The 25,920-nt window shown below is 38.4% G+C and overlaps 1 protein-coding gene across 1 annotated transcript in view; it reads left to right on the top strand.

The window, feature by feature from the left end:
* The window catches only part of adgrb3 (adhesion G protein-coupled receptor B3), a 91,323-nt gene that overhangs the window by 13,947 nt on the left and 51,456 nt on the right, over window positions 1-25,920 (top strand). The window contains exons 2-3 of the mRNA XM_068758676.1: window positions 22,483-22,593; window positions 24,986-25,147. Of these exons, the coding sequence (XP_068614777.1) occupies window positions 22,483-22,593; window positions 24,986-25,147 (273 nt within the window). The remainder of the gene's footprint in view (window positions 1-22,482; window positions 22,594-24,985; window positions 25,148-25,920) is intronic.

Below are 25,920 nucleotides of genomic sequence, written 5' to 3'. Positions count from 1 at the left end.
TGAGTGAAATAGTACAGTCTCTTTAATTGTAGTTCAAGATGAAGGATGCACAGTTGCTACACATTCCCCAATCCTCTCTTAATAAAGCAAATGCAACCTCAGGAATGAATAGGAAAGGTGAACTTGCACTTATATCAAAACCTGTAGAAATGAAAACATTTATTTTGCAGAGGACTTTTGTCCAGAAGAACAGATAAAGGGAAATATTCAAGGTTAGAATCACAATATGAATATAAACTTTATTTCTGCCTTATATTTTTCTTTTTTGTATTGTTAGGGCTTAGACTTGCTGGTACATAAAAAAGAGTAGTATCCAACACAGTTCTACTTTTCAGCCTTGACAATGCCAAACAAACTTTTTGCTTTATGTTTTGGGTAATACTCCAAACTCACCTATTTTCCTTTAGTTGTTATGCATATCATGACGTAAAGAGATGAATGAGTCCATGTTTGCTTTAAATGGATAATTGGGCAACCACGAAACTAAATATTTCATCGTATTTCACATAATGGATGTCAGACATGTACCCTTTAAACCAGAAAAAACAATGGATGGGGATTTTTCATTCATTCACATACATTTTTTGGACAAACAACATTTTCACTCGACAAAAAAGATATATATGTCTGAAAAATGAGGGGCAGTCACAACTATACTTGGTTACTAAGCAGCGATGGAGGCACTTTGGGTTTCTCCAGGCATCAACATCTGGAATAGCTCTTTAGGTTGCCCCCCTATGGGCACATTCATATGAAAACAACTATACCCTCCGGTCGTCTAACGCAGTGATTTAAAGCTCTCATTTAGCAGGTGTTATGGAGCTGAGATCCTCCTGTTAGAGAGCTCTGTGCCCGGAAGAATGTTTTGTCCTGGTGCCTCTGCATGTTGCGTCCAAGCCTCAACTGTTGTGATATTGTCTCAACAGTTACTGCATTAATTGTTGCAGCTTTCTTCTCCGATTTGAGGTGACGATTGGAGGAAGGGGGGAAATGCTTTGCTCTTTCAGAGAGAGGACAGATAAACACTGATGTGCAAGTTAAATCTAAGGATTTTGAAAACATTGTTCTTTGGGGGTGTAAAGAGATGCAGCGTAGACAATTTTTCTCCGAATGGCTCTCGATAAGTGATAAGGCCCTGAATACATTTTCGTAATAACACACAGGCTCCTGGTGTTGCCTTTTGTCTTTCACTTTGGAAATTACATTGCACCTTGGCGATGTGGCTGTAAAGTGTAAACAACAGCTCTAAGGTCATCAATGCCTCGTATCTTTGACCGAAGAGACATGCGATTTTGTTATCTGTGTCCTGAACAATAAGCAGCAGAGGTCAGGGTGAGTTTGGGACTATTTAGCCCAGCGTCCACACTTATCACAGCACCTTGCTCAAAAGTGTCTTTGTCTAAGCGACTCTGTTTAGGCTCCATCAATTGGGCCTTGTTGTTAAGTCCTTAAGGTGAATTTCACCCTCCTTTTGATGCAAACTATGAATCAAAAATATGTAATTGAAACAAAGAAACAGAAAATAATTAAAACAGAGATAGAATCATCTCCTATTCAGAAACCTATTATTCCACAACATCTTCAATCAGTAAATAGATATTTTTGCCGGTTAATTTTGAAAGTGTCATGTATTCAAATATTAATGTTTTTCAGAGATATATGCAAGATCGCAATCATTCAAGCAATTACAAAGTTACTTCTACTGTTCAACAGTTTAAATGAATGGAATAATAAATAGCTTGTTTTGAAACTATTCTTCTATCAATTGATTACTCAAATAATCTTTTTTTAATCAGTCCACCGAATATTAATTAACGGCAGTTCAGATAGTCGATTAATTATTGGAGATATTATTTAAATGAAAAACTATATGTTCATTCAAGATTCTAAAACAAGATTTACGGTTTTTCTCTATTACATACTGTATCTCTGCTAATCAATATATTTTGGGATTGTTAATTGAACAAAACTCACTAAATTATGTCACCTTGAGCTCTGGAAAGGTTGGACTTGCCATGCAACCTCAATCGTCTCACCTCCAGGCTCTTAGCCACCTTACGGGTCTAGGGTGTTTCCCAGTTGACTACGGGCAAGAGAGTGGGTACACCCCGGACAAGATGCCAGCTCATCACGGGGCACTGATATGAGGAAATATCATGGCTAATGATGAGAGCCAATGGTTAATGTTAACATTATGATAAAGCTCTTACTGTGTGACATGGTCATATTTATGGCTTTAGAATCAGTGCAGGTATGTTTCATTGACAGTTACCTCCAACAAAACCCTGCAGCACTGATGGCATCTGAGACCATGCCTCAGAATCCTTACAACAATGTTAAAATCAACTCATGTATGTTTACATATGTTTACAGATATTCATATTTAAACAGATATAGTGAGAATTGAGCCGGATTCCATCCATTGCAGCCTCTATGGCTTGCATGTCTCCACACACTTACCTACTTGCTCTTGCTGAGGTAATACTGTGATTAAATAACATCAGAAATGTTCCTTCGGGTCTTGCTGAGCTCAGCGAACCACTCTGAAATGCATTTGACAATCTGGATATTATGCCAGGAGGTATTTTGACAGAGTAGGCAAGTGGAAGTGTGGATGTTACTGTAGTGCGGATCATTATATCAGTGACACTGAAACAAACAAACACATGAACATCATGTCAAGACAAATGTGGACATTGCAGGTACAAGTATTAAAGATTATTGTTTGAAATCTGCTACTTCGCAGTGAAATAATATTGCACCATGGCCATTTTGGTTGCACCGAGAAGAGACAGCAACTCAAAAACATTTTCAATGTTTAGATGATTCAAGGTTCCCCTCCCAACTCCAAAAACATGTTTGTTTGTCCTTTGTGTGGCCCTGTGATGAGCTGGCGTGAGAGTGGGTACACCCCGGACAAGATGCCAGCTCATCACGGGGCACTGATATGAGGAAATATCATGGCTTTTGCCCGTAGCCAGCTGGTATAGGCTCCACCCAACACTCGTGACCCACAAGGTGGATTATAGGCTGGCGAAACGATGATTTAGGTCATCTTGTCTACAAAAAAATGGATGGATGGATGCTATTCAAAAATTCACTTTCTTAACCAAGCCTTTCTTATTGTATTTAGTTTTTCTTAAAATATAATTTATCTGATTGTGATTCAAAGGGGGTGATGAATCTTCCTCTCAGCAATGATAGCCTTGAATTCTTTTTTTGTACATGTCTCACTATCATATAATGTGTTTTTTTTTAATATTCCAGATCAATTGCATTTCCCAATTAATGTCAAGAAACTGTTTGGAGGGCCCTCTTGTGATATATGTACACACAACACACATAACAAATTCCCGTGTGTACGTTACTCCCCAAGGCCAAATTTGTTAATCGAGAGTCAATGTTTTTTGTTTTGTTTTTTTGACCTTGAGGAGAAAGCATGTTTGGATATTTAGCCTGCACTTTATTGGTCCCTGTCCTAAAAAATGCCCTCTGTCAATTTCGTATTAAATTCATCTGCAAAACAGCTTCAATGCCTCACAGCATTTTTGGATGAGAACAGTGCTAAAAAGAAATGTCCTCTTGTTGGTGTGTGTCCATTGTTGCAGGTTGTCAGATGTGCAACACCAAGCCTGACTGAATTCCCAAACGGGCTAAAAGCCATCCCCACAGGCCAGGTGGATGAAACTAAAGCAAGCCATTTGTGTTTGAGTCTGCCAAACAGTTTTGGTGAAGATATTTGTGAAAGGGATATTTGGCGTAGACAGCGTCTCCCTGCACGAAACTGAGGTTTAGGAGGCCCCTCACGTCTGTGGGGAGGGCAAAGCCTGTGCAAGCAAGGGCTGTCAGAATGCCGCCTGTCTTAAACAAAAAGAGGAGCACCCACGTAATTATTCAGGACCTCAGACTGGTACTAAAAAATAAAGACCACCTATCGGACATCAGATACCTGCTAGTATTGTTTGGCAGCAAGAACACACACAAATGTACCTTGGCAAACCTTGCTTTATAAACTCTACATATTCTCATGAGAGTTTAAATCACGTGTGGAAAATATGTTTTTGTTTTTTGTGAAAGTTTTTGAGAATGTAAATTTTCACACACGCTCAGTTTAAAGGACTTTCCATCTGCCTGTTGTGCTGTTGTATTATACACCTGCCAGGGTCTCAGCCAATGAGCTGCAGAGCTGCTGCTTGAAAGCCACTCTCGCACTCTTTTGTGCTTGTTTCATGTCTTTTTTTTTTATAAACAAATTATTTGCATCAACCACGGAACAGAAATGAATAACGTCTACTGTATTTCATTGATTTGTGGCCAACTCACAGGCAGCTATGCTCACGTTGGAACCATCAGGGATGAATGGTAGCACTAGAAACACAATAGCCTTGACGTCATTTCACTCGTAAACTCATAGGTGTATTACGCTCAATTAAAAAAAGTATATTTATCCCCAGATTGTTTGTGAAATTAATACAAACCAAGTATCATTATTATTAGAGATGTGTCCCTCCCACACATCCTCCCCATTGTGCAAAAAGATAACAAATATTTTTTAAACAAATATCTTTGTATTTAAAGGTTTATAGGGTTTTAAGCAATATAATTTAACCATTGGCTCACGGGCATTGGTACTTTACATTATGCCCCCCATTTTAAATTGAACATCTCCCCATTAGCGGAACGTTTCAGCATCAACTATGTTGGTGTTGTACTAGTTTTCATCATTCCAAGGCTCACACTGTTTGACATAGCTTGAATCAAACAAAATGTTGCTGCTTGGAGTCAGCGCAGCAGCAGTGTGTGGGTGGAAGGAAAAATGGTTTCAGATGTAAGCCATATCACACTAGTTCTTGTTGTTGGTAAAACAGCTAACTAAAAACCTTTTAATATGTGATCTGTTTCTAAAATATCGGTTGTATTGATACGACCACCATTAGACCATCAGGTGTAAATTCCTTTCATATTCATTTCTCATGCTAGTCATTGCTACGTAGTTTGCTGGCTCATGATTTTGCAGATGTGGTCTGATGTGAATAATAATCATATAATTGTGGAAACAAACATGGTTGAGGCCTGACATTTGAATTTTGGTTTAGCAGTGGCTTGTTTCTTGACCGTCTTTCTGCTGCTGTTTTATTTTCCATTGTTATTTATACTAATTTCTCGATGAAAAATCATAAAGCTGCTGACATTCTTCACAAGCATCTATATGAATGCTCTAAACATTGCATGAAATGTAGAATATATGCAACGTGTGGTTTGTTTGGTTGGTAGATATCATGGATGTGACAGGAAAGAGGACATGCAAAAATAAAAGGATTGAGAGCCAGATTGGAAATCACACGGCTTGTCCCCTGCTCATTCAGTGACCAGAAACCCTGTGGCATTTTATATTTTGTTATTTTCATATGCATGTCCTATTATTAGCAAGTCCTCCAGCACTTGTGAGATCAGTCTGACTGCAGCAGTCTCCCTTCATGCCTTGGCTTTGCCTATTACACTTTGTCTGACTCACCAGCTGACTGTGCCTCCCATCTGGCCATAGGACTACCAGGAAGGCCAGAGATTGAAGTGAAGGTGCCTCATAGTTCAGTCAGAGGTTGACACCAATGGGTTGTAAAATACCTTCACCTTGGAGGACAACAGAGGAAAAACACCCGTATCAACCAGTTAGGCATGGATTTCATTTGATATATTAGATTGTATGCAAAAGATGAAATCACATGCTTTTCCATTTTTTATATAGTTGTTGTAGAAGGAAATATGTCAGATGCTGGAAAACAAATGAATGTTTATTCTGACAGGTCTGAAAGAATTTGTCTCTCCCTGAAAGGTGTCAGATACAATCCATGTTCACATGTATTTAATGCTACCACCGGAAAAAATAAGAAAAACAACAACAACAACAACAACAAATTGTAGGAAATTATCCTTCAATTTAAAATCATATTTTAAGCAAAAATTATTCCAAAATTGTCTGTGTGGCATCTCCACATATGTTGCATGTGGATCTGTAACTCTTGCACCATTTAACCAGTAACTTGGTGATAATGCATGCTGCTGTTTGTTTATGCCTGCTCTGCGCCCACTCAGCTTGTCATAGTTCAATTAATACTCATCATATATTGTCTTTTTTTCTTCCAATGTATGAAAGCGATAATTGTGTATTGATGTAATGATTCATTCTGTTTTAATGAGCTATGCAGAAGGAGTGCATTTAGAATATTGATTTGAGTTCAGGTGTGTCTTTACCACCTTATTCTGCCTTTCAATTCATTTCAGCTGTCATCATTTTAAAGGGCAATCTCCGTTATCAGACGGTTGTTTAGAGCGAAAGCACACGTTGACATTTGTTAGTTTCAGGTGCCAAGCCGGCGCTGCAATTCTAAAGACACTTTATTAAGGAGGGGCTGAAGCAAGCATTTATCATATTTCATGCTCAATATTTTGACACATTTGTCAGTGCGTTAATTTAGATTAATGGCATGGTGAGGGTTTGGGGTGATCTGCAAAGCTCTTGACAGCTCATCCTTTTAAAGTCAGATGGTTTTACTGGAAGCGATCTGTACCTCAGGCAAATGTACAATAAACCTTGAACACGTGAAATTATTTAGGCGTAGACTCTGTAAAAAAAAGAAATATCAGCAATACTTAACAAGCAGTAATTACAGCCAACTGCCCTGCACCCACTATGTGTGCAGAAATAGTAAGCGTAAGCAGGTGCTCAGTCTAAAAATAAATTAAAGAAACAATGAGGGGGAAATTGTTCTTCAGAGAAGAACAGACAAAAAGAGAAAGAAATAGGTTGGTTAACGAGGGAGCAGACAGCCTCATTGACCTCAATGCTCATCCTGATCTAACAATTTAAACATGCACTATTTGTTTCATTGTCATCAAAGAGCAGTGCAGATTCTCAGAGGTGATAAAAGCCGCTCCCATTAAAATGCTATTTCACCGAGCAGGTGCAGCTGCTTGGACTCCATCCATGCTGCCTTTCGACCGTCACCTCGGCTTCAGCGCCAGAGAGAAAGCCTGCATTATTCAAATCCATTTTGTGTCTGAGCTATCTGTCATGCAGTGGGGATGTCAACTGCCATAAAAAAAGGTGGGTGGCACTGTCATACGCGTCCCACTCGCTGCTGAACTGAAATGAACTTGACACACAGGCGAAAGTAGATAAACATGCAGTAGGATGGATATTTGTTGTGAGTGCGGGTGGGTGGGCAGGAGCGGATGCATTCAGGACATTTACATCCACTGCTACTCACAGCAGCACGGATAATGGGACACCTGGGCTCTTTAGGGACAATCTATCTTGTGTCAAATGAAATGAATTTTATTTGAATGTCTTTCCAAATTACAAGTGAAGAAAACGCCAATGCCAGTGACAGCTTACTGTTAATATACAGTTTTCATTAATTAGCATATATTAGCATAATTTAGACTTATAAAGTTATTTTGTGAAGTATTGTATTTAATGGAGAATGATCTATATTTATTAAATATACTCATTGATAAATGTTTGAGTTTTTAGGCGTCAGATTCTTTCAATCCCGGAATACAGAATAAAAATAAAGACCTCAGCGAAGATTTTAAATCCTTTCTTTTGCCCTATCCTCTTATTGTGGCTTTGTTTATACAGACAAAGGAATAGCTAACATGGCCCAAATCTTTTTCGCCTGCTCCTGTCTCGTGCTCTTCCTCTTTGCACTTATTTAAATCCCTCCAGATAACTTATTGCCCACACCATCACCACTGGCCAACTGCTACGGATTCATGTCACATTAATTCGGGACTCTCAATAATACCTCTAAATGAGCAGAGTTTTCATTAAAATAATTTATATCCGTTGGCTGCATCCCTATTGCTTTGTCCTTTAATGTGGTCTTTCCAAAAAGAGTGCTCAAAAGGACAAGGGAGCCTAATTCTCTCACCCTCCCTTTAATGTAGACTGAGTGGGATACACATTGGTTGACTTGGTTGCTTGGTAACCGGCAGCTCGTCATATAGTTCCCTTCTCTGCTTTTAATTTTTTTTTAAATTATCACAGCACTGACCCACTCTGAGTTTGCACACAGAACTCTTCATGTTTGGACCCAGAAGCCACACTTTGTGCTGCTTGTGGCATTGCGGTCTCCTTTGCCCCCCCCCCCTTCATATACTGCTGAATATATAGAGTCCAGTGGGGTTTGAAGCAGGAGGGTAAGGATGGAAAAACATTATGTACTGGTATATGCAGAAAATAAATATTAAGAGGAACAGCTATGTACGGCTGTATTTGTAGGTTTTATTAGCTTCTTTTGACTTTTAAATGTTTGATTATTGCAAATGAAGCAATCACAGACATTAAGCCAGCTCGGAGCTCTGATCAGACATGATTGCCAGCCTATTTTAGCATATTGACCTTCTAACGTGTTCACAGCTAATGTAGGTCTGGATGTCTTTGCATTTTGACATAGTCCCAATAAGGCAGATTAATATTGCAACATGTTCATAGCACCAGAAATGAAGATAGGGATCACTAAAGTTATTAGGATAAAAAAAAGACAGAATATCTGTACAAAAACATCCACTAAATGTGGAGGTGGAGTCATGGCATTGGGTACAAATATAATTTTATATTTCAGAATACTTTTCCTGTCATGTCAGCTGTTTTAATCTTTTTGCTTTTGTTACTTTCCCATTCTACTATAACACAGGACTTTTTATTGTGTATGAAGGACAGGCACAGTGGCAGTGGGTAGCACTGTTACCTCACAGCAACTAGCTTCTGGGTTCGATTCCTATCTGTGAGGAGTTTATATGTTCTCACTATGTCTGAGTGGGTTCTCTCCGGGTTCTCCGGCTTCCTCCCACCTCCAAAAACATGCATCTCAGGTGAATTAGTCACACCAAATTGTCTGTAGGTGTGAGTGTGAGCGTGTCTGGCCCTGTAATGAGCTGGCGCCTCATCTGGGGTGTACCCCGCCTCTCGCCCGTAGCCAGCTGTGCTACGCTCCAGCAGACCCGTGACCTGGAAGGATAAGCAGCTGTAGGCGAAAATGGTTGGATGGATGGATGGAAGGGGGAAAAAATCAGGTGACGTTCAGCATCTGACCTTTGTTGTCAGGTGTCCTATGGTCATGGCTCACTCATGTTTAGGCAGAAAATACCATAGCCTGGGTTAAAATGTCCTCATTGTCAAAATAAATACAATTCTGGCTTGTGACATGATTTAAAGTAGGTCAACACTAACTTCAGGAAAGACCTCAGGATGAAAGTTGTGCATTTGTTTGGCCCTTCCACCACTATAACCTCCACCATATGTGTACTTTCTTGCTCTTGGTTACTACATCACCTGCAATTTATTTTATGTTACATTTATGCTAAAATGGCACCTGAAAAGCTTGACATGATGATGATTATGATGAGGCATTCAGAGACATGCAAAAAGCTAAACATATTTGTTATATATAGCAGTAAAAGCTGCTCTAACACTGAGAATATTAGTCATACACAATGTGATGGAACTGCAGTATATATGTGTCGAGTTCATGAAATTCAGGGGATCAAGAACAGGATCCATTGTATGGACAGTAGCAAAGAACTTTTGACGGCAACCCATCCAATACATCGACATTTAATTTGAAACAAGGTGCTTTAAAAAGTGACGCATAGTTACATCAGATCATGAATGATTTATATATTCCAGTCACGGGTCAAGATAATGTGGAAATAATTATTTTTGGAAATCGTCTAACTCAAAATGAATGCTTAATGTTTCAAGGAAGTGAATTGTGACTGTGATGTCATTAAACACATAATATAAATACGTAAATAGATGAGGTGATGTCTGCTGCTCCTTCTAATCAGTGTGTGTTTATTTTTGTATTATATAATTTACTCTCTATTACAGTTTATTGTACTTTAAAGGGACTTTCATTACTTGTCCTTGTCCAAGCAAAAGAAAAGAGCAGGCCTAGAGTGAGTATGAAAATGAGAATGGGGGATGAAGTTGCAGCCGTGAATAACTGTAGCCTGAAGAAGAAAAGATAATGAGAGATTCTCCAGCCAGATTCTTTTCCTTTGTGGTTATTCCCAGTAGAAGTCATGCTGCATGTGTCACAAACTTAAGATGTGAAAGGAAGTGGGCGTGATTTTCGTCTTCCTTTTTTTTGCAGAGTAAAAGGATTAGGCTCATCATAGGTTCATCGTTGAGAGGATCACTCAATTCAAGCTGCCTAACCGCAGTTGACCAAGAGATTAAAACAAGAAGAAACAGGAAGGGTTCATTTGTGATGAATTATTGAGAATGTTATAATGAAACCTGTCTCCTGTCGCTGGAGGGTGCCTGGAGACGCTGGAATTGCGGAATGCTCTAACATCAAATGAATGTACTGCATTTTGCATTATCTTATAAATATAGTCATGGAGAACGTGTCCGGGCTCATTAATTCTAGCTGTTTATATGTCAGTGTGTATTATATAATATGTTGCATTTGTATAAATTTACAAATTGTTATCATCGCTGGAGAAAGGGGCAACATGAACCACAGAAGTGCCTTGTTATATAATATTGTGTATATCCTTCATGATAAATATAGCGATTAATCTGTAATCATAATGCATGGTTGTGGAAAGGAGTAACTTTTCTCGTTAATGCCGGCTCCGTTTGTTTTGTATCGTGGAAAACGATCCTTCACTTAGTATTACCGCTTTTGGCTGTGCTGCCACTTATGCTAATATTCATTTTATGCTGCTTCTTATGAAAAATATCTGTTCCATATCTGCTCCATGGTTAGAGCCCAGAACCTGGTTGCTCTGAGGCATGTTATTTCCTTTCATTTGTAAAATCTCACTTCTACGTCCAAATCTGTCTACAATCCCCCTACGTATGTAATACCAAAGTAAGACTGTGCATGAATGGACCCCAATAGTGTTGTCATTTTAGGGTTCATATATGTCAGCAAGTGGCTGAGTTACAGTGAAGCTGAGAGGGTTGGCTGAGCATGCAACTAAATGTGCATCTGTCATTTATTTAAAATTAAAAACGAATCAACATCTCACATGCTTGCATCCATGGTGGACAGCTGGCTGGTGGGGAAGACGAGACTTATCACGGGGTCTGGATATAAAGACTGCTTGGAAGACATGAGCTGTGTGGGAGGCGTTGGATCATTTCTACTGAGCATCAGATAAAAAGCCGACCTGGCTAGCGCAGCATTCCTGTGTTTTGGAGTAGGCTGCAGTCCTCGGTAGCATGTGTACAATTTGGACATTTTTACATTCACAATGCAATCAGTATTACAGTGAGAATAAAATTAAATTAAACAACCACAGCTCCTGTGAGTCTTGACCATATGGGGAGCTGCTGGATCCTCATCTACAGCGTTAAACAAACAAACAAACACAAAGAGAATAACCTGCATACCTTTGTCACCATTTGACAAAGTGCTTTGATTATACACTATCCACAGAAACACCATAGCTTGGTCGGTGTAAGGATAGAGAACCTATAATCACATTTCATTACAATGCTTGTAGTAATAGAAACAGGCCTTTGGTTCTCAGGATATGGAGGGAATGGCCAACAAACAACCCCCCCCCCCCCCCTCGCCCCTTGATGCTGCCCTATTGTATTTTGTAAATTTGACATTCTGAATTAAAGACTTAATATAGCAGCTAGAATCCTGCTGCTGTAAGCGTGAGGAAAAGGTGCCAACATCCAGTATTTCATTAGGTATGAAGGAATTGATCAACTGGACAGTCAGTCAATCAATCTGTTTCTGTCTATAATCTGCCACGTTACCTATAACCTCAAATGGCACTCACTCTGACTGTATTGAGTGATGCTTGCATGCCTATATTGTAACCCGTCTAGTGCATATCCTTTTGAAAAGCTCAGGCAAGGAGATGGGATGGGTTACTATCCAATACATCGTAATTTCTTGTCCTGAGGTGAAAAATACTGACAATCCTTCAAGGTTCATTATAAGTGCCCCCCGTAGCTGTTTAGGGGGAAACACAAGTTAAAGCGTTCCGTTCTGACCAACTGTTGTTATCGGTTACCAGTAGGGGGCAGTAATGATCCCATTACAAATGATCATGCCACAGCGATGTTTAAAAGAAAGACGACATGGAAAATTGCTTGCACAAGTGACACATATTACTCACTCAGAATTTATGTTTATACATGATGACTGTAAAACATTTAAGAAATCATATGAAGACAAAATTCATCAAACTGAGTGGAGCACTATGTTGAAGATGGTTCACCTCTTGTCCAAGAGGTTTTGTCAGTTCTGAAAAAGCCTCTTGGGCGAGAGGTGAACCGTCTTCAATCAAACTTGAACAAGTCCAGTTGATTACTCCTGTTTTGCTCTTCATGATTTACCTCGACCTGGATGACTGAGAAAATATTTCTTACAAATTACGTATGTTGGTTGTATGTAAGAATAATGTAATAATGAATAGTTTGTGACATTAATTTTCTATGCTCTTCATTCTTTTATTTTTATTTTATGTTTGTATACCTGTGTTTATTGAAATGCACAGGTTTTATCCAGTTGTATTTCATAATACCTATACAGTGTTTTGTAGAGGAAAATCCTCATATTGCATCCCTGGTACTCTGTAAATACAAGAATAGTATACTGCGCCCTCTGATTGCCCTCTATTTTTATATCATCGTATGTCCATGGAGATTCAATTACTGACTGAATATAGGTGTTGATTTATGAGGCTGCTCTTCTTCTGCTTGTTTTAAAATCATGAGAAAATACAAGAAATGTGCAGCCATCGGTGCCTCTCAATGTCATAATGAGGTGAAGGAATAGTTTGTGCTGAAATGCTACCTTCCTTCCCGATTTCTTCTCTCCAAGTGGCTAACTGTGTGTGTGTGGGAAAAAAGTCTCTACTGACATATTTGAACTCTTGCCTAGTTTTAATAAATTCTAATTAGATTAGAGCAAGAGAGTGCATGAAGAGACAGCTTTTTTTGTCTTTGCTGATTAGAGTAAAAAAAAATGAATGCACCGAGCTGATTAGAGTAAAAAAAAATATATATATGCACAGAGCTGAATTTTTCTGACAGAAATGCTCATTAAGGCTGCTCTCACACGAGTGCAGAAGACACAGAAGAAAGTTGTTTTGTCGTTCAGTTTCATGAGTAGCACACACTTTGTTATGTGATAAACACAATGCATAAGTAGTTTCGGTCATATGAGGCACCGCTGGAAGGTATGGTGTGAGCGTGGCAAATAATAAATATGCAATGATTATTTAATGCGTGTGCAAGTTATTCTGAGTACTTTTACGATCTGAAACACTTTTCAGGTGAAAGCATCCAGGCCAGATCCAAATAAACGGGTAATTCTTGTTGCAGCAGTGAAAAAATATTATCTGCAAATTAATTGCATCTCCTAGAATTGAAGTGAAGGAAGCGATATGTTTTCAATCAGGTCCCTTTTTCAAGCCGACAGCGATTTTGCAGAGAGGCTTACGACCCGGTAGCCTTGACTGCGTACCAGAGACACACATCAACAATGATGCCGGTTCGCCAACAGGAGGTCAGACAGGCTATTCAGCTAAAGCAATTGGGGAGCTAGGGTGTCGTTGGCCTTTTTAAACTCTACGTTCTTCTGCAGCAAGTGTGTCTTCACTTCTTATTTCAGTGCTCTGCGGAGCATAGCTGAATGGACGGCAGCCATTGTGTGCCCAAATAATGCACTTCAATCATGCTTAATGCATCAGAGCCATAAAGCCATGGCTCTTCAGCTGAGGCTGAATAAGTTTTATTTCACCACATCCAAAGCAAAACCTGAATTAATTAATAAAAAAAAAAGTTTTTTTTGGGGGGGGGGGGGGGGGTTATTTTATTCTTTATGCAGAGTAATTATACCAGCCAGCTGCACTAAGACCTGCTGTGTGTAAAGGGATGGCAATGTGAAATATGGCTGCAGCTCTTTTGAATTCACATTTGGTGGTTGCCTCTGGGTGAAAAACAATTAAGCAGTTGTGTTTAGGTTGAAGCTGATTTAATTTACTTTGTTGAGCTGTACCCTATTTTTTTTTTTAATAACACTTCATATTCTGGACATGGTTTGCTGCGGGGAAAGCTTGTGGTGTGATAATCAATTCCATACACTGGGCAACGGTAAAATGTTGGATGGCTAATTGACCGCAGTAATGGTCCATGGCTATGTGCTGGTGGACAATGGAGACATGCACATTAAAAACCAATTAATTTTCAATACTGCTATAACTCTTGGCTGCTTTTCCTGCTACATATAATAAGGAGCTGTCACAAATAAGTCATTTCATACTCCATCTCAGATTTAATCCATGCTATGTGAAGTTATGGTCTTTTTGTCAGATTTAGATACGTACCTTGCCTTTTTGGATCACTTCTTCAAAACCTAAGAGTCCGTTCTGGTTTTTGAGTTTATCTAAAATAGTTTCCTTACATATTTACAAAGCTACAAAACTCATTGTCTGGTTATGAATTGCTTTAGCCATGAATTAACCTCGTGTTTACATAATTTCATACTACAGCAGGCAACTTTTCACTTTATCAGCCTCACATGGCAATAAGATTTAATTATGAACGTTGTAATAACCAGAAATCATGAAACGACTAGTAAACAGCAAAGGCTGTGGTCTAGTTTGACTGCTAGTGGTCATTTTGCAGTCAGCATGTTTAGCCATATTGCTAAATACCATTTTCTGTTCGTGAAAAATGTGATTAACTGTGTACATGATCCATGATTTTTATTAAAAAAAAAAATTATGCATTTATTTTTACTTAAATATTTACTTTGATATGGTTAATATGTACTGTAAAGTGTGTATTTTACCAAATTATTGTGTCACAGCAATATAATGTCCCTGTAAAGGTTACCTAATCGAGCCACAGACAATACTTTACACACACAAACTCCTATGGACCTGTGTAGCCAATTCATGTAAGCTGCATGTGTTCGGTGGTGGGTGGAAGCCGGAGAAAGGCCACAAGTCGGATTCGAACCTGTGAGCGCTTGCCACTGCGCCACCGTGCCCCCCTGAATGGACCTATTTTCCTTTTTATTCACTTCAACATTTTTAAAATATTTTATATATATTTTAACAATGAAAACCCCATTTACAGAATCAAAAATCTGTTAAAAAATACACATCAACTCCGATTAAATTGTACTTTTCATGGTTGGTGTATAAAGATACCAAGAAAAATTTAGAACCTTATGGATGATGATCCAGATCACCATGTGGACGGTGTAAATCCAATTAAGAGGGGAATGAGCTGCTCGGTGGAGGTCTGTGCTCTCCGAGTGCTTTTCTAGTTGTTGATGTTTTTGTTTTTGTAAGATAAATGTAATTATCTATTTCAGAGGATTTTATAATGTTGGCAGGTTTTTCCAGCAGGGATCCCAGTTTCATGTGATATTCACAGAATTAGAACGAAAAAAATAAATAAATTAATTAGGCTAAACTAATGGGGGAAAAAGTCCTGAGGACAGACATTCTTATGTATTTGGGGTAGTCTTCGTTTGTGTCAAAGAGTGATATTAGTCTCTCAGTTCATCTGTTGAGTATCTGAAATTTGCCTTTTGAGACATTTATACAAGGTAAAAAAAATCTGCATTTGAACCAGTACATTTTCACAATGTGTGAGAGAACTGCCTGATGATGCATCCATGTGTTATGGGTCCTATAACTAAGTAGAATAATGAAAATATGATTAATACATTCCTGGCAATAAAAACCCTGATATACAACATACTGCATATAGAAAACATTTGTTTTTTATTTAATTTTAGACATTGTGCTAAAGTTGTTGCGCCTCCACTGATTAAACTGGCAAGATCATCTGCTTGTCATTTTTGCACGAATGGTCAAACAAAGTGTGGTTTTTGATTAAAAAATATTTTGAACAGAAAATACATTTAAAATTTTAATTAGCACTTACATATGAGCAACTGCAATCCAGTGCAGCCAAGCATGTCTCTGCGCCTCGTAATAACTAGGATGACTCTCATGTTCCCAGACATTGCATCAGAATCCATTAAGTGGAAATCCTATTGGGCTGCTGTTGTGCTCTTGTCTGAGGATGTTTCAACATCACAACTGTGTCCTTGAAATTATTCCGGACCATGTATTTGGCTTCAACATGAGCTTAACCAATGAGCAAAGACAGGGCATGTTGCAGGCATCTTCCTCATGACTAACTTGCGTATGACACAATGTTCCCTGTGCTGACAGATGCAGGGTGGCAGTCTGAAGCAGTGGGTTTTACCACTGCTAAAGGATAAGACATGATTGGTGCCGTGGAAAAGCTGACAGCATGAATTATGAAGGTCTCATTAGAGGTTGTAGGAAGTGATTTATCTTGCCACAGAAGATGGTCGTCCAACTCCATGCCTACATGGTTATATAGTCCACATTATATTTTGCTCTTTGAGTTTCCTTGGCGTATCATTTTCACTCTATTAGTGAGGAATTTCCATGAATGCCAAACCGTGACTGTATTAAACATAAGGTCATATTTGGTATGCCGAGCAAAATGACACAGAAAAGGACAAGGTATCTATGAAAATTGGCTGCGGCCGCAAAGGTGCTAAAAAATGTGTCATGTTTCTCAGTTGACAGATGCATTGCTTGGCATGGGGGCATTGGGTTTGGCAGTGTGCGTGGCTGCAGAGTCATCGACTAGAGTAGTGTCATTTCTCATGCCAAGAGCCCCTTGCCTTCAATATTGATTAACAAGAGCCTTGTGGTAAAGGATGCCTCATAGGGTAATTATGCAACCTTATATCAAGATCATATATTGTTGGTTTGTTGGTGTGTCGTCTCGAGTCCGATCAGAATTCACTGCAAAATATTCAATTATTCAATCTTGAGACAAGCTTCAGTATTCTACACAGCTTATAATACGTACGTTTCCATACTGTTCCTGTAACCTGACTAGGCTTTCTGAAATGGGTTCATTAGTAATCTGCTTCCATCCCTGTCTGTGTTGGTGCACAGTAGTCCTTTCAGACGTATCCCTGCAGCAGCCCCACTTTCAGTCACGGCTGTTCCACAAGTGTTGCTTTTTTGAAAAGGATGGTGATTTTGAAAATTGTAAGCTGCAATCTCGGCATTACTCTCGCTTTAAAGCGGTCCGTTTTCAGAGAGCATCACGCAGCTGAGCTGAAGACACGACACATTGACCTCATTACTATTCAGAGGTCTACATCTTTGTGAAAAACAAAATAATTGTTTCCTCATTTGTTGATCTTTTCTTTTGTTCTTTCTCCACTTGAATTTAGATTAAAATAAAACCTTGGTCCCATGAATGATGAGCAAGCATTTACTTATTGCCACAACAACATCGGTGATGTCCTTGACCAGTTTTTGGTAGCATAATTTAGATTAGTAATTAGACTCTGGAATATGCATCTTAACTGCGCAGTCTTTGACAAAAAAAAGAGATTCCATCTGATCATCTTTGCTGCACCCAGCAACAGGGATTTTTGATGCAGTGCTTTGATAACATCAGAGCTCCATCTAGGTTACTTTCTGAGGTACTGCTCAATAACCTTGTAATTTATCATGGTGCTGTAGATTATCGATACAATCTCCAGTAGACCCTTTTTTTTCTGCATAAATGCAAAAAGCTTTTTCTCTACTTTACAAAAAGCTGCAAACTGAGCTGTTCTCTTCTCATTCACTTCATTTTTAGGTGAGTTCGCATGACTTCAATCAGGTGCAGCGGCAGTTGCACAGAATTCTAATTTGGCTGCAATCTGAGTCATTAGGATAGGCAACAGGAAGCAAACAGATGGCAGGAGTAATATGATGGATAATTGTACGTCTCAGAGGACAATTCGTAATTTGTATCTGATTCCATGCAACCCCCTCATTTTCTTAATGAAGGACTAATTGAGTTTTTTTAATTGGCTGAAGGATATGGTTCCACCAAGAGTGAGGGGTTAAAATAATGGCTATAAGAAGACACAATGAGGACATTTCAGTAAAGTATTCTTTATTTATTTATTCTTTATTTATTTCTGAATGATAGATTTTGATTGACTTTTGATGTGCATTCTTGATAAATGAGACATATCGGCATTGCATCATAAACATGATCCATATCATCTTCATCGTTAATTTCTATATCGACAGTGAGTCTATCGCAATTTTCACTAAAATAAAATGTACTGTCCTACCTCATAAGTGTTCGAATAAAGTACATAATCCGTATATTATTATTACACATTGTGTAATTTTTTTCTCATGGCATTTTTTAGCTTGTCATATACCAGAAATATCACTACTTATTACAGTTTTACAAATAACAGTTCACCGAGATTTTGCAACATCACCTAATCACCTATTCACAAATGGATTGAAGACAGACATCTGTCAGGGAGGAATGCTCATCCCTGTCTGTTTGGACAGTATTCTTATCTCTATTCTGGGAGCTTACACTACGCAGGTGCAGTGGCAATGAATTACCTCATCATTCGGGCAGGAATGTGTGGATGGCAGACAGCGGAGAGCCGCTGATAGAAGCTACTCATAAGGGCCTCTCGGTAAAGGTTCATTTCATGCAAGGTTAGACACATCAGTCATTGGACATGGGACTGGCTGTTAGTTCCTTTCAATTAAATTACACATGGAACGTGTCCACAAAGTGAAGATGAACCTGGAAATGAAATGTCTTCTATTGCGGCTGCTGATGTGGTCAGCGCCAGACTGAAGGCTTGCAATTCCCTGCAAGAGATAACGAAGAGCAGGGACTCAGGGAACTCTCATTGGCTTTCCTTGCATGCTGACTGAGACTTTATTTGTAATCTGTCCTGCATGTGCTTCGTAGTGGGACATTAATTAGATTAGGAGTAAATGCGACTACTTTCTAGCATGAATTAACATGGAAGCGTCAGTGTGCTGTGATGTGAGGAAATGTTTGAGCCCACCAAATCAGAGTTACATAAATAGAACTGGTCAGGAAAAAATTGCATTATTGGACATCTTTGGCACAACGGTGATCCATCTAGGTCACAGATCATAGCTGCTGCTGAAGACCATAGGCGATGAGGTTTCTGCACTTATTTCAGTCATTGTTTTGTAACACTTGGTGAAAAATTCCTATTATGTTGTCCATTTCAGCAGGCAGTGCTGGCTCTGCTAACAGATGCATCCCTTGAGAAAAGCTTCTAAAGCTGATTATAACAAAATACTTGTTTTCTTTTCCTTACTAGAGTGGCCAGACATATCACACGATAAGATCAACCTGCAAGGCAGCCTGGCTAACAAGGCTCCAGACACCAAATCAATTTCAGCTTCTAAAACTTGAGAGAAAGGTATCAAAAATAGCCTAATCTCATTTATCCTTATCTCACCTATTCCTTATCTCACCTATTTATTACTTGCTGATAATCCCTGACATGCAAGCAAAATGTTTGCCATTATCAAAGCACGGTGATGGCAAGTTGTCTTTGCGTGCACCTTTTAAAAGACGTATTTCTGCATTTACTGAAGGTAATTGGATATTGGGTGTCGAAAAGTACAACTGAACAGGGTGCTAATTCAGACACTCCAAGTTAAGAACTTTAGAACTTTGAGAAAGAGTGTGTGTGTGTGTGTAGATAGATATATAGATAGAGTGTTGTTGCATGGATTTGACCTTGTGTTAAGTGTGATATCACCGTTATATTTTATACCTCCTTCATATGCATTTAAACTTCCATGGTTATGTTGAGGAATAGAAAAGTGATGTCACTATTCCCCAATTTCCTAGCCTGCTGAAAATACTCACGCTACAATGTAAAAAGAAAATGTCTTGTATTGCTAGACCACATACTTTATAAAAGGGAATGACAAAGGGAATGAGGTTCTTCTTGCATAAAACAAATTTCTCTGAATGGCATCATCTCTGCTTTGTCGTTGAATCATGGCGGTTGATGGATATCAATAATAAGCATTCGCTTTAGTCCAGACTTCGAGGGGACCTCATGAATCTCAAACTTCATTTCCTCTAAAGAAATATTTCTAAGTAACAACATGCTTAATGCATCATCGGCGCTTCCTGCTTTCTAATTGACAACAAGCATGCTTTGTTTTTGGCTGCCTTGACAAACGCCAACAGCCTTCCCCTCCAGTTATTATAATTTTGGTTTGTCTCTCATGTGTAACGTCATGCAGGCTTAAATACAGCTCTGGTAGTTCAATCAAACCACTGTGCTTGTTGCTCAGTTCTTTTCTAGCAAGATGTATCAACACTCTCTCTTTTCCTTGTACCTCAGGCTGAAACGCAACATTAAGATTAACATTAACATTGCATCAAAAGAAGCTCCCGTTCCAATCTCGTTCTCGTGAAATCGAGTCTCCTTAAATAAATTAACCACTTTTCATTTATGCCCCAACACGGTGAGCATCCTTGCAGACCGATGCAGACACAATTACTCAACATCAGTCATAAAGAGATGATGAAGAAACGAAGTGTCTTACTGACGTGACGCTTAATGGCATTTTCAGAATCTATTTCATGTTGCAGTGCTTTTGTTGTATTGTTCATCATGAGCTGCCGAGAGCTCAATTAGATTAGGTGAGACCGACTCCAGGGCTAATATCACTATTTAATAGGCTTAGCTGATCAATGTTGTATGGAGGCAATTTATTTTCAAAGGCATGACAGCGTTATGATCAATAATTTGTGAAGCCAGTCATTTTTATTCACATTTAAGAATGACAACGTAGAATATAGCAGCCTCCAGCTCCTAATACGTCCTCCTTGATGGTGGAATCCAACGACTCTTGTACTAGCCGACATCATTGCTATGTTATGGAATACAAGGCAGGGAAGCATCTAGAATGATTTGTATGGTCCCCCCCCCTGCCTCCCCCCATTTTTTTTTATCTATTATTTATACTCTTGTGTGAGACACGGGAATGCTGCTGAACACTATTAGCATTTAGTTTCCTTTGCACGACTCCATTTAAAAGATGTGTAGCTATCTGCTTTTTGTATGCCTTCCTTAAAACTGTAGCAGCCGTTCAGGCTGACGAAATCAAGCCCCTTTATTCTGCTGCATGAGGTCCTGGGTTCACAATAAGCAACGCCTTGGGGTAGAGCAAACACACAATCAAAATGTAGCTTGTATCTACCGTAGTTACAGCCGTACATGACTGAATGTTAGTACGACTGCTTTCCTCCCCACCATCTGTGTACCTACACAGTCCTTGTCCAGTGTGTTCACACTGCCAAATGGATGTGGGCACAATTAAATAAGACAGGAACACCAGAAAGAAGTATATGTGCTGATGCTTCTTATACCTTCTTTTCCTGAAGCTTTCTCTCCTTTCATTGCTCCAACTTAATATTCTAGGCTTTTATCATAAGCAATAAGGCAGTTTTGTTGGTGCTACAGTTGGAGGTTTCATTTATTTGGATTTTTGTTATTGTTTTTTGAATTCAATCATATCTTGCATGGATCAGAGAGATCACAATTTGTTTTTTTACGGTCATGTGATTTACTGTTACTGCAAAACATGATCTAAAGAGATTTTCCTCTGCTGAACAGATCAGACTATTTATGGAATTTCCGATAGGGAAACTGATGTCCCCCTCAGCAGAAAGACATAAGCATCCTGCTTATCAATGGCTTGTGCATTATATTGTCTAATGTACTAACATAAGCTGTGTGTGAAATTGTTGCTGATGCATTACCTGCAATGCAGTTCTGCAAGATATATAATCCCCTCATTAGGCCACACTGCCAAAAGTAATGCACGCTTTAATTAAAGCATGACTTTTAAACTATAAACTGTTTAAATTATTTTATTTATTTATTTTTACAATGTGTGGGATTAAAGTCAGTTGATGCAAATTCTTACTAAATGTGATATTGCTTCACTTTTCTCAGTGTGGTGTCATAATATTGCACTCATTGTCTCTTTGTCCCTCACTGGAAACAAAGAAGACATTCATTGTAATGAATACAGCTCAGAATACATTTGTCTACTTTTCCAAAAGCTCTCAATATTCTCAACTGGGTAAACCAGAAATAAATCTCACAAAGATGACAAGCGTTTGAGGAAACTGTGGATCAATGGCATGTTATGTTCATGACCCCTTCTCCTCTGTGGCTTTCTGATGGCTTACACATTTTTACTTTAATTTGCTTTGCTTTTCTTTTCTGGGTGTGCAGAAGGGTGGGAGGGAGAAAGGGAGCTGGTCTGATGACGTGTTAAGAGTCTCAAAAAGACAATTGAAGTTTATTTGCATGTATGCTTTGTGTCTACACTGCTTTAGAGCTCAATACCTCCAACTCACCCTTATACATTTGTTGCATTGTTCTATGCCTTAGAGTAAAGGAGAACGTAAATACAAACTTGTGTGGTCTTTGTTTCGAGCCATGTACTGCTTCAAACATCCTGATAAACAGTATTGTTATAAATTTTTGTTCTCAGAAAATTATGTTTAAGACTAGCTTTCATATGAACCTCTATTTTGTCCCTTAGAATATGGAATGATCGGAGAGCATACAGTAAAAAGTCAGCGCCCAAGATCAGTTCATGACACAAAGGCTCTGCAGGACCAAGCTGAATCTGCTAAATTTATGGCACAAACTGGTAATACAATAGTTATGTTTCTTTACTTTATTCTGTTAACTTAACTTAATTTCATCATGCATGCTCTCTCTTTTACTGCACCATTTAAGTGGAAATGTTTTGTGCATTATTATTCTTTTTCATTCTCTATTGCAACATATGGACTAGGTAGATAAATCTCCCCATTTTCATATGAGTGTTTACATTGAATATAGAACATAAATGATTTTTGAAGGTCTGTTTATTTTACTGTCACACAGTGAGTTGGCAAGCAGATCACTCAGAGAGTATATTCATAGAACATTAATTAAACAGCAGTTTAAAAACTATGGCCCTGATGTAGTTATTCATTTCCTCCAAGGCATGATAAATTAAATGTCATCTGATTAAAAACCCACAGCTTCAGCCAAATGTGATACACATACAAATGTTAAACTGATGGATGCTGGCCTTAGAGAAACCAAGCTATGTGGCTGAATCTAGTACAGCATCCAATAAAGTCATAATGACTTACCACATAAGCCTTTGAGTAAAATTAGTAAAAAAAAAAATAAGGTGTTGAAATAGAAATAAATTAGTTTTAATTATTTAATCCCCTCTTGATTTACTTCATTTTATTAGGACATTTGTTTTCTGGAGATGGGTTTAAATCCAGATGCCATTTAGATTTTTGTTTTTTATTACTATTATTTGTTTTTTTTGGGGAGATGTTTTACATTTTTTTCCATATCATTTCATTTAAATGGTTGCCATTGTTGAAAAAAAAAATCATTTAATTACCATTATAATTTTGCAACACATGAGGTGCTAACATGTAATTACATCATTAACGCCTCTCCCTCTTTACACACATTGTAGGTTTGTTTGTTTCTTTGTCAAGTCCCATCACTGTGCTTTTTCCTGTTTCTCATCCTCACACAATTTAATTTCCCTGTACTGCCTCATTTAACAAATTGATCCACTTTTCAGTCTGTTTTATGATGTGCAAAATTAAGGGCAGGGCTATTTGGCTGATTCCATGTATCCTCCATACGAAATGAAACGAAACACCTTTAAGAGGTATTTTGCTTAAAATTCTGGGAAGATTTAATTACTTCAACTGGCATAAATGTATTCAGAGCTGCAAATGAAAATACTTCTAAATAATTATTTCAATAATGCACAATGCCTTGACAAAATGTAATTATTCACCTGAGGGTTTAACATAATGAAACAATTATTTTGTGACTTTTTTGTTGCAGGAACATTGACTTGTCACCAAATATGTCATTTAGCCATGACTTTGGATGTCATCCCAACTGCCTAACTGTAATAAACAGCTTAATTTAGCATTTCACCACTTCTTGACATTTAACCATTATGAATCATGAAGATTGAAATGTTTGATATCTTTTCTTATTGCTTTTCATTTGAATCAAAATAGATTAATGTAACTTTGAGAGTCATTTTCATTTATAATCTGCTACGAAGTACTATTTATGACCATTCAAAGACAATACATTTGCCTGCAGAGTAAAACAGTGTCAAAGTCTGCTCATTAAAGCGTTCATATATTCACAAAGACTTGGACAATGGACAATAGACAGACCCGACTCACATTATTAACTGCTACACTAGCTTCTGGGCATTCAAAATTGAATTTTGAATGTACTGACAACAGATGAAATATACATGAAAATGGCTGCGATCTTCTGAATATAAGCAGCCAACATTCTAATTTTCATCATCCCTGGGAGTCAACCTGCTAAAGCACATTTGGAAATTATTTCAACCTTTGTCTAAAACAGATTCTACTTTAGTGTTGTCAAGGAAACTGGATAGTCTGCTGCAGTGCGAGGGACAATTCATAACTCAGACCTTCTTCTGAACTAACACCCATTGAATTCCATCTTATTTTCTCACGTCCTTCTTGCATGTCACCCATTTTCTACAGTGATTTTGTTTGGTAAGGCTGATTTTCTCCATTTGTTCAAACACATTGTGTTTTATTGAAATGTATGAACTATTTATTTTTTAAAGGTGAATTGAACAGTTAGATTAAACCCTGATGTATTTTGTTGATTTCTAGAACCATAGCTGTGGCCTCTCTGTGATCTTTGCATAAATACGTTTTTAAAGATGTTGTTTTAGAATGCTGATGTCTGCAAAAACTATAAAGACACACTTAATGCAGCCACTCGCTGTGTTTGTGGCTGCAGATTCTCTTATTTGTGCTCTATATAATTCAGTATTTATCAAAGATCACATAAAGGTAGTGTAGTCTGTGCAATAGTGTAAATAGACCCCACTTCATCCCTGCGTGGACCCTCCACATTTGACTAAACCCTGCCCCCTCTTGCCTCGCCTCACCCCGTAAGCCCTGCCCTAGGACCATATTGCTGCATTTAACTAGTGTCACCCTTCTCCCACACAGGTGAATCAGGTGCAGAGGAGTGGTCCCAGTGGAGCTCATGTTCTGTAACATGCGGTCAAGGGTCGCAGGTGCGAACAAGAACATGTGTCTCACCATACGGAACACACTGCAGCGGCCCTTTAAGAGAATCAAGGGTTTGCAATAACACTGTCCCTTGTCCAGGTAGTGTTAGCCGCAGATTCTTGAATATTAATGTTTTGCTCATTTGCTTTTCAAAAGGAGAAAATGTGTTTTTGTGCTTTAACAAACTTTGCAATGTCTCTCTTTGAGTATGTAGTATTAACAGTGTTGCAGGTATAAAATTATTTTTAATGTTTTGTTTTTTTATGTTAATTTGTGGACGTGCATTTTGTTTCCATGATCACATTTGTGTTTTCCATATCATGTCTTTTATGGTGATTCATCAGCATTCAGATGGTTTAATGACACATGCTCTCCGTGGAGCTCGGGGAGCAGCAGGTACTGATGCGCCGTCAGATTCATTTCCTTGAAGGTCAACCATGCATTCCAAAATAGCTCGACAGAATTTCCTCAAACACACCGAGAGGCATTTCTTCCTGATGGCATGGCAGATGAGTCACTGGCAGGTGTCAGCGATGGTTGCTTTTCTGACTGGCGATTGCAATGAACTGTTATTTTTGCTGTATGCATCTCATAGGACAGATTGTTGTTGTTGTCCGAAATAAGTCACTGTTATTCATTTTTGTGATTCTTGATGCAGACAAATATGTTGATTCTGTAGTCAGATCGTGAACTTGTGTTTTGTCAAGTTATTTAAGGCGTTGTGTTTCTGAGAAGGCATGACGGGCCTGTTAAGGATAAAGTGAGCTGTACTTTCTAAACTATGAGTGATGGTGCTTCATTTATTAGATGTGAGAAGCCGGAAATGTGTGGACAACAGCAACAAAAGAATTAGTCATTTAAATGAGAATTTA

The sequence above is a fragment of the Brachionichthys hirsutus genome, unplaced genomic scaffold (assembly GCF_040956055.1).
Source record: "Brachionichthys hirsutus isolate HB-005 unplaced genomic scaffold, CSIRO-AGI_Bhir_v1 contig_795, whole genome shotgun sequence".
NCBI lineage: Eukaryota > Metazoa > Chordata > Actinopteri > Lophiiformes > Brachionichthyidae > Brachionichthys > Brachionichthys hirsutus.
The sequence above is the reverse complement of the archived record's forward strand: the minus strand, read 5'-3'. Positions and strand labels throughout refer to the sequence as shown.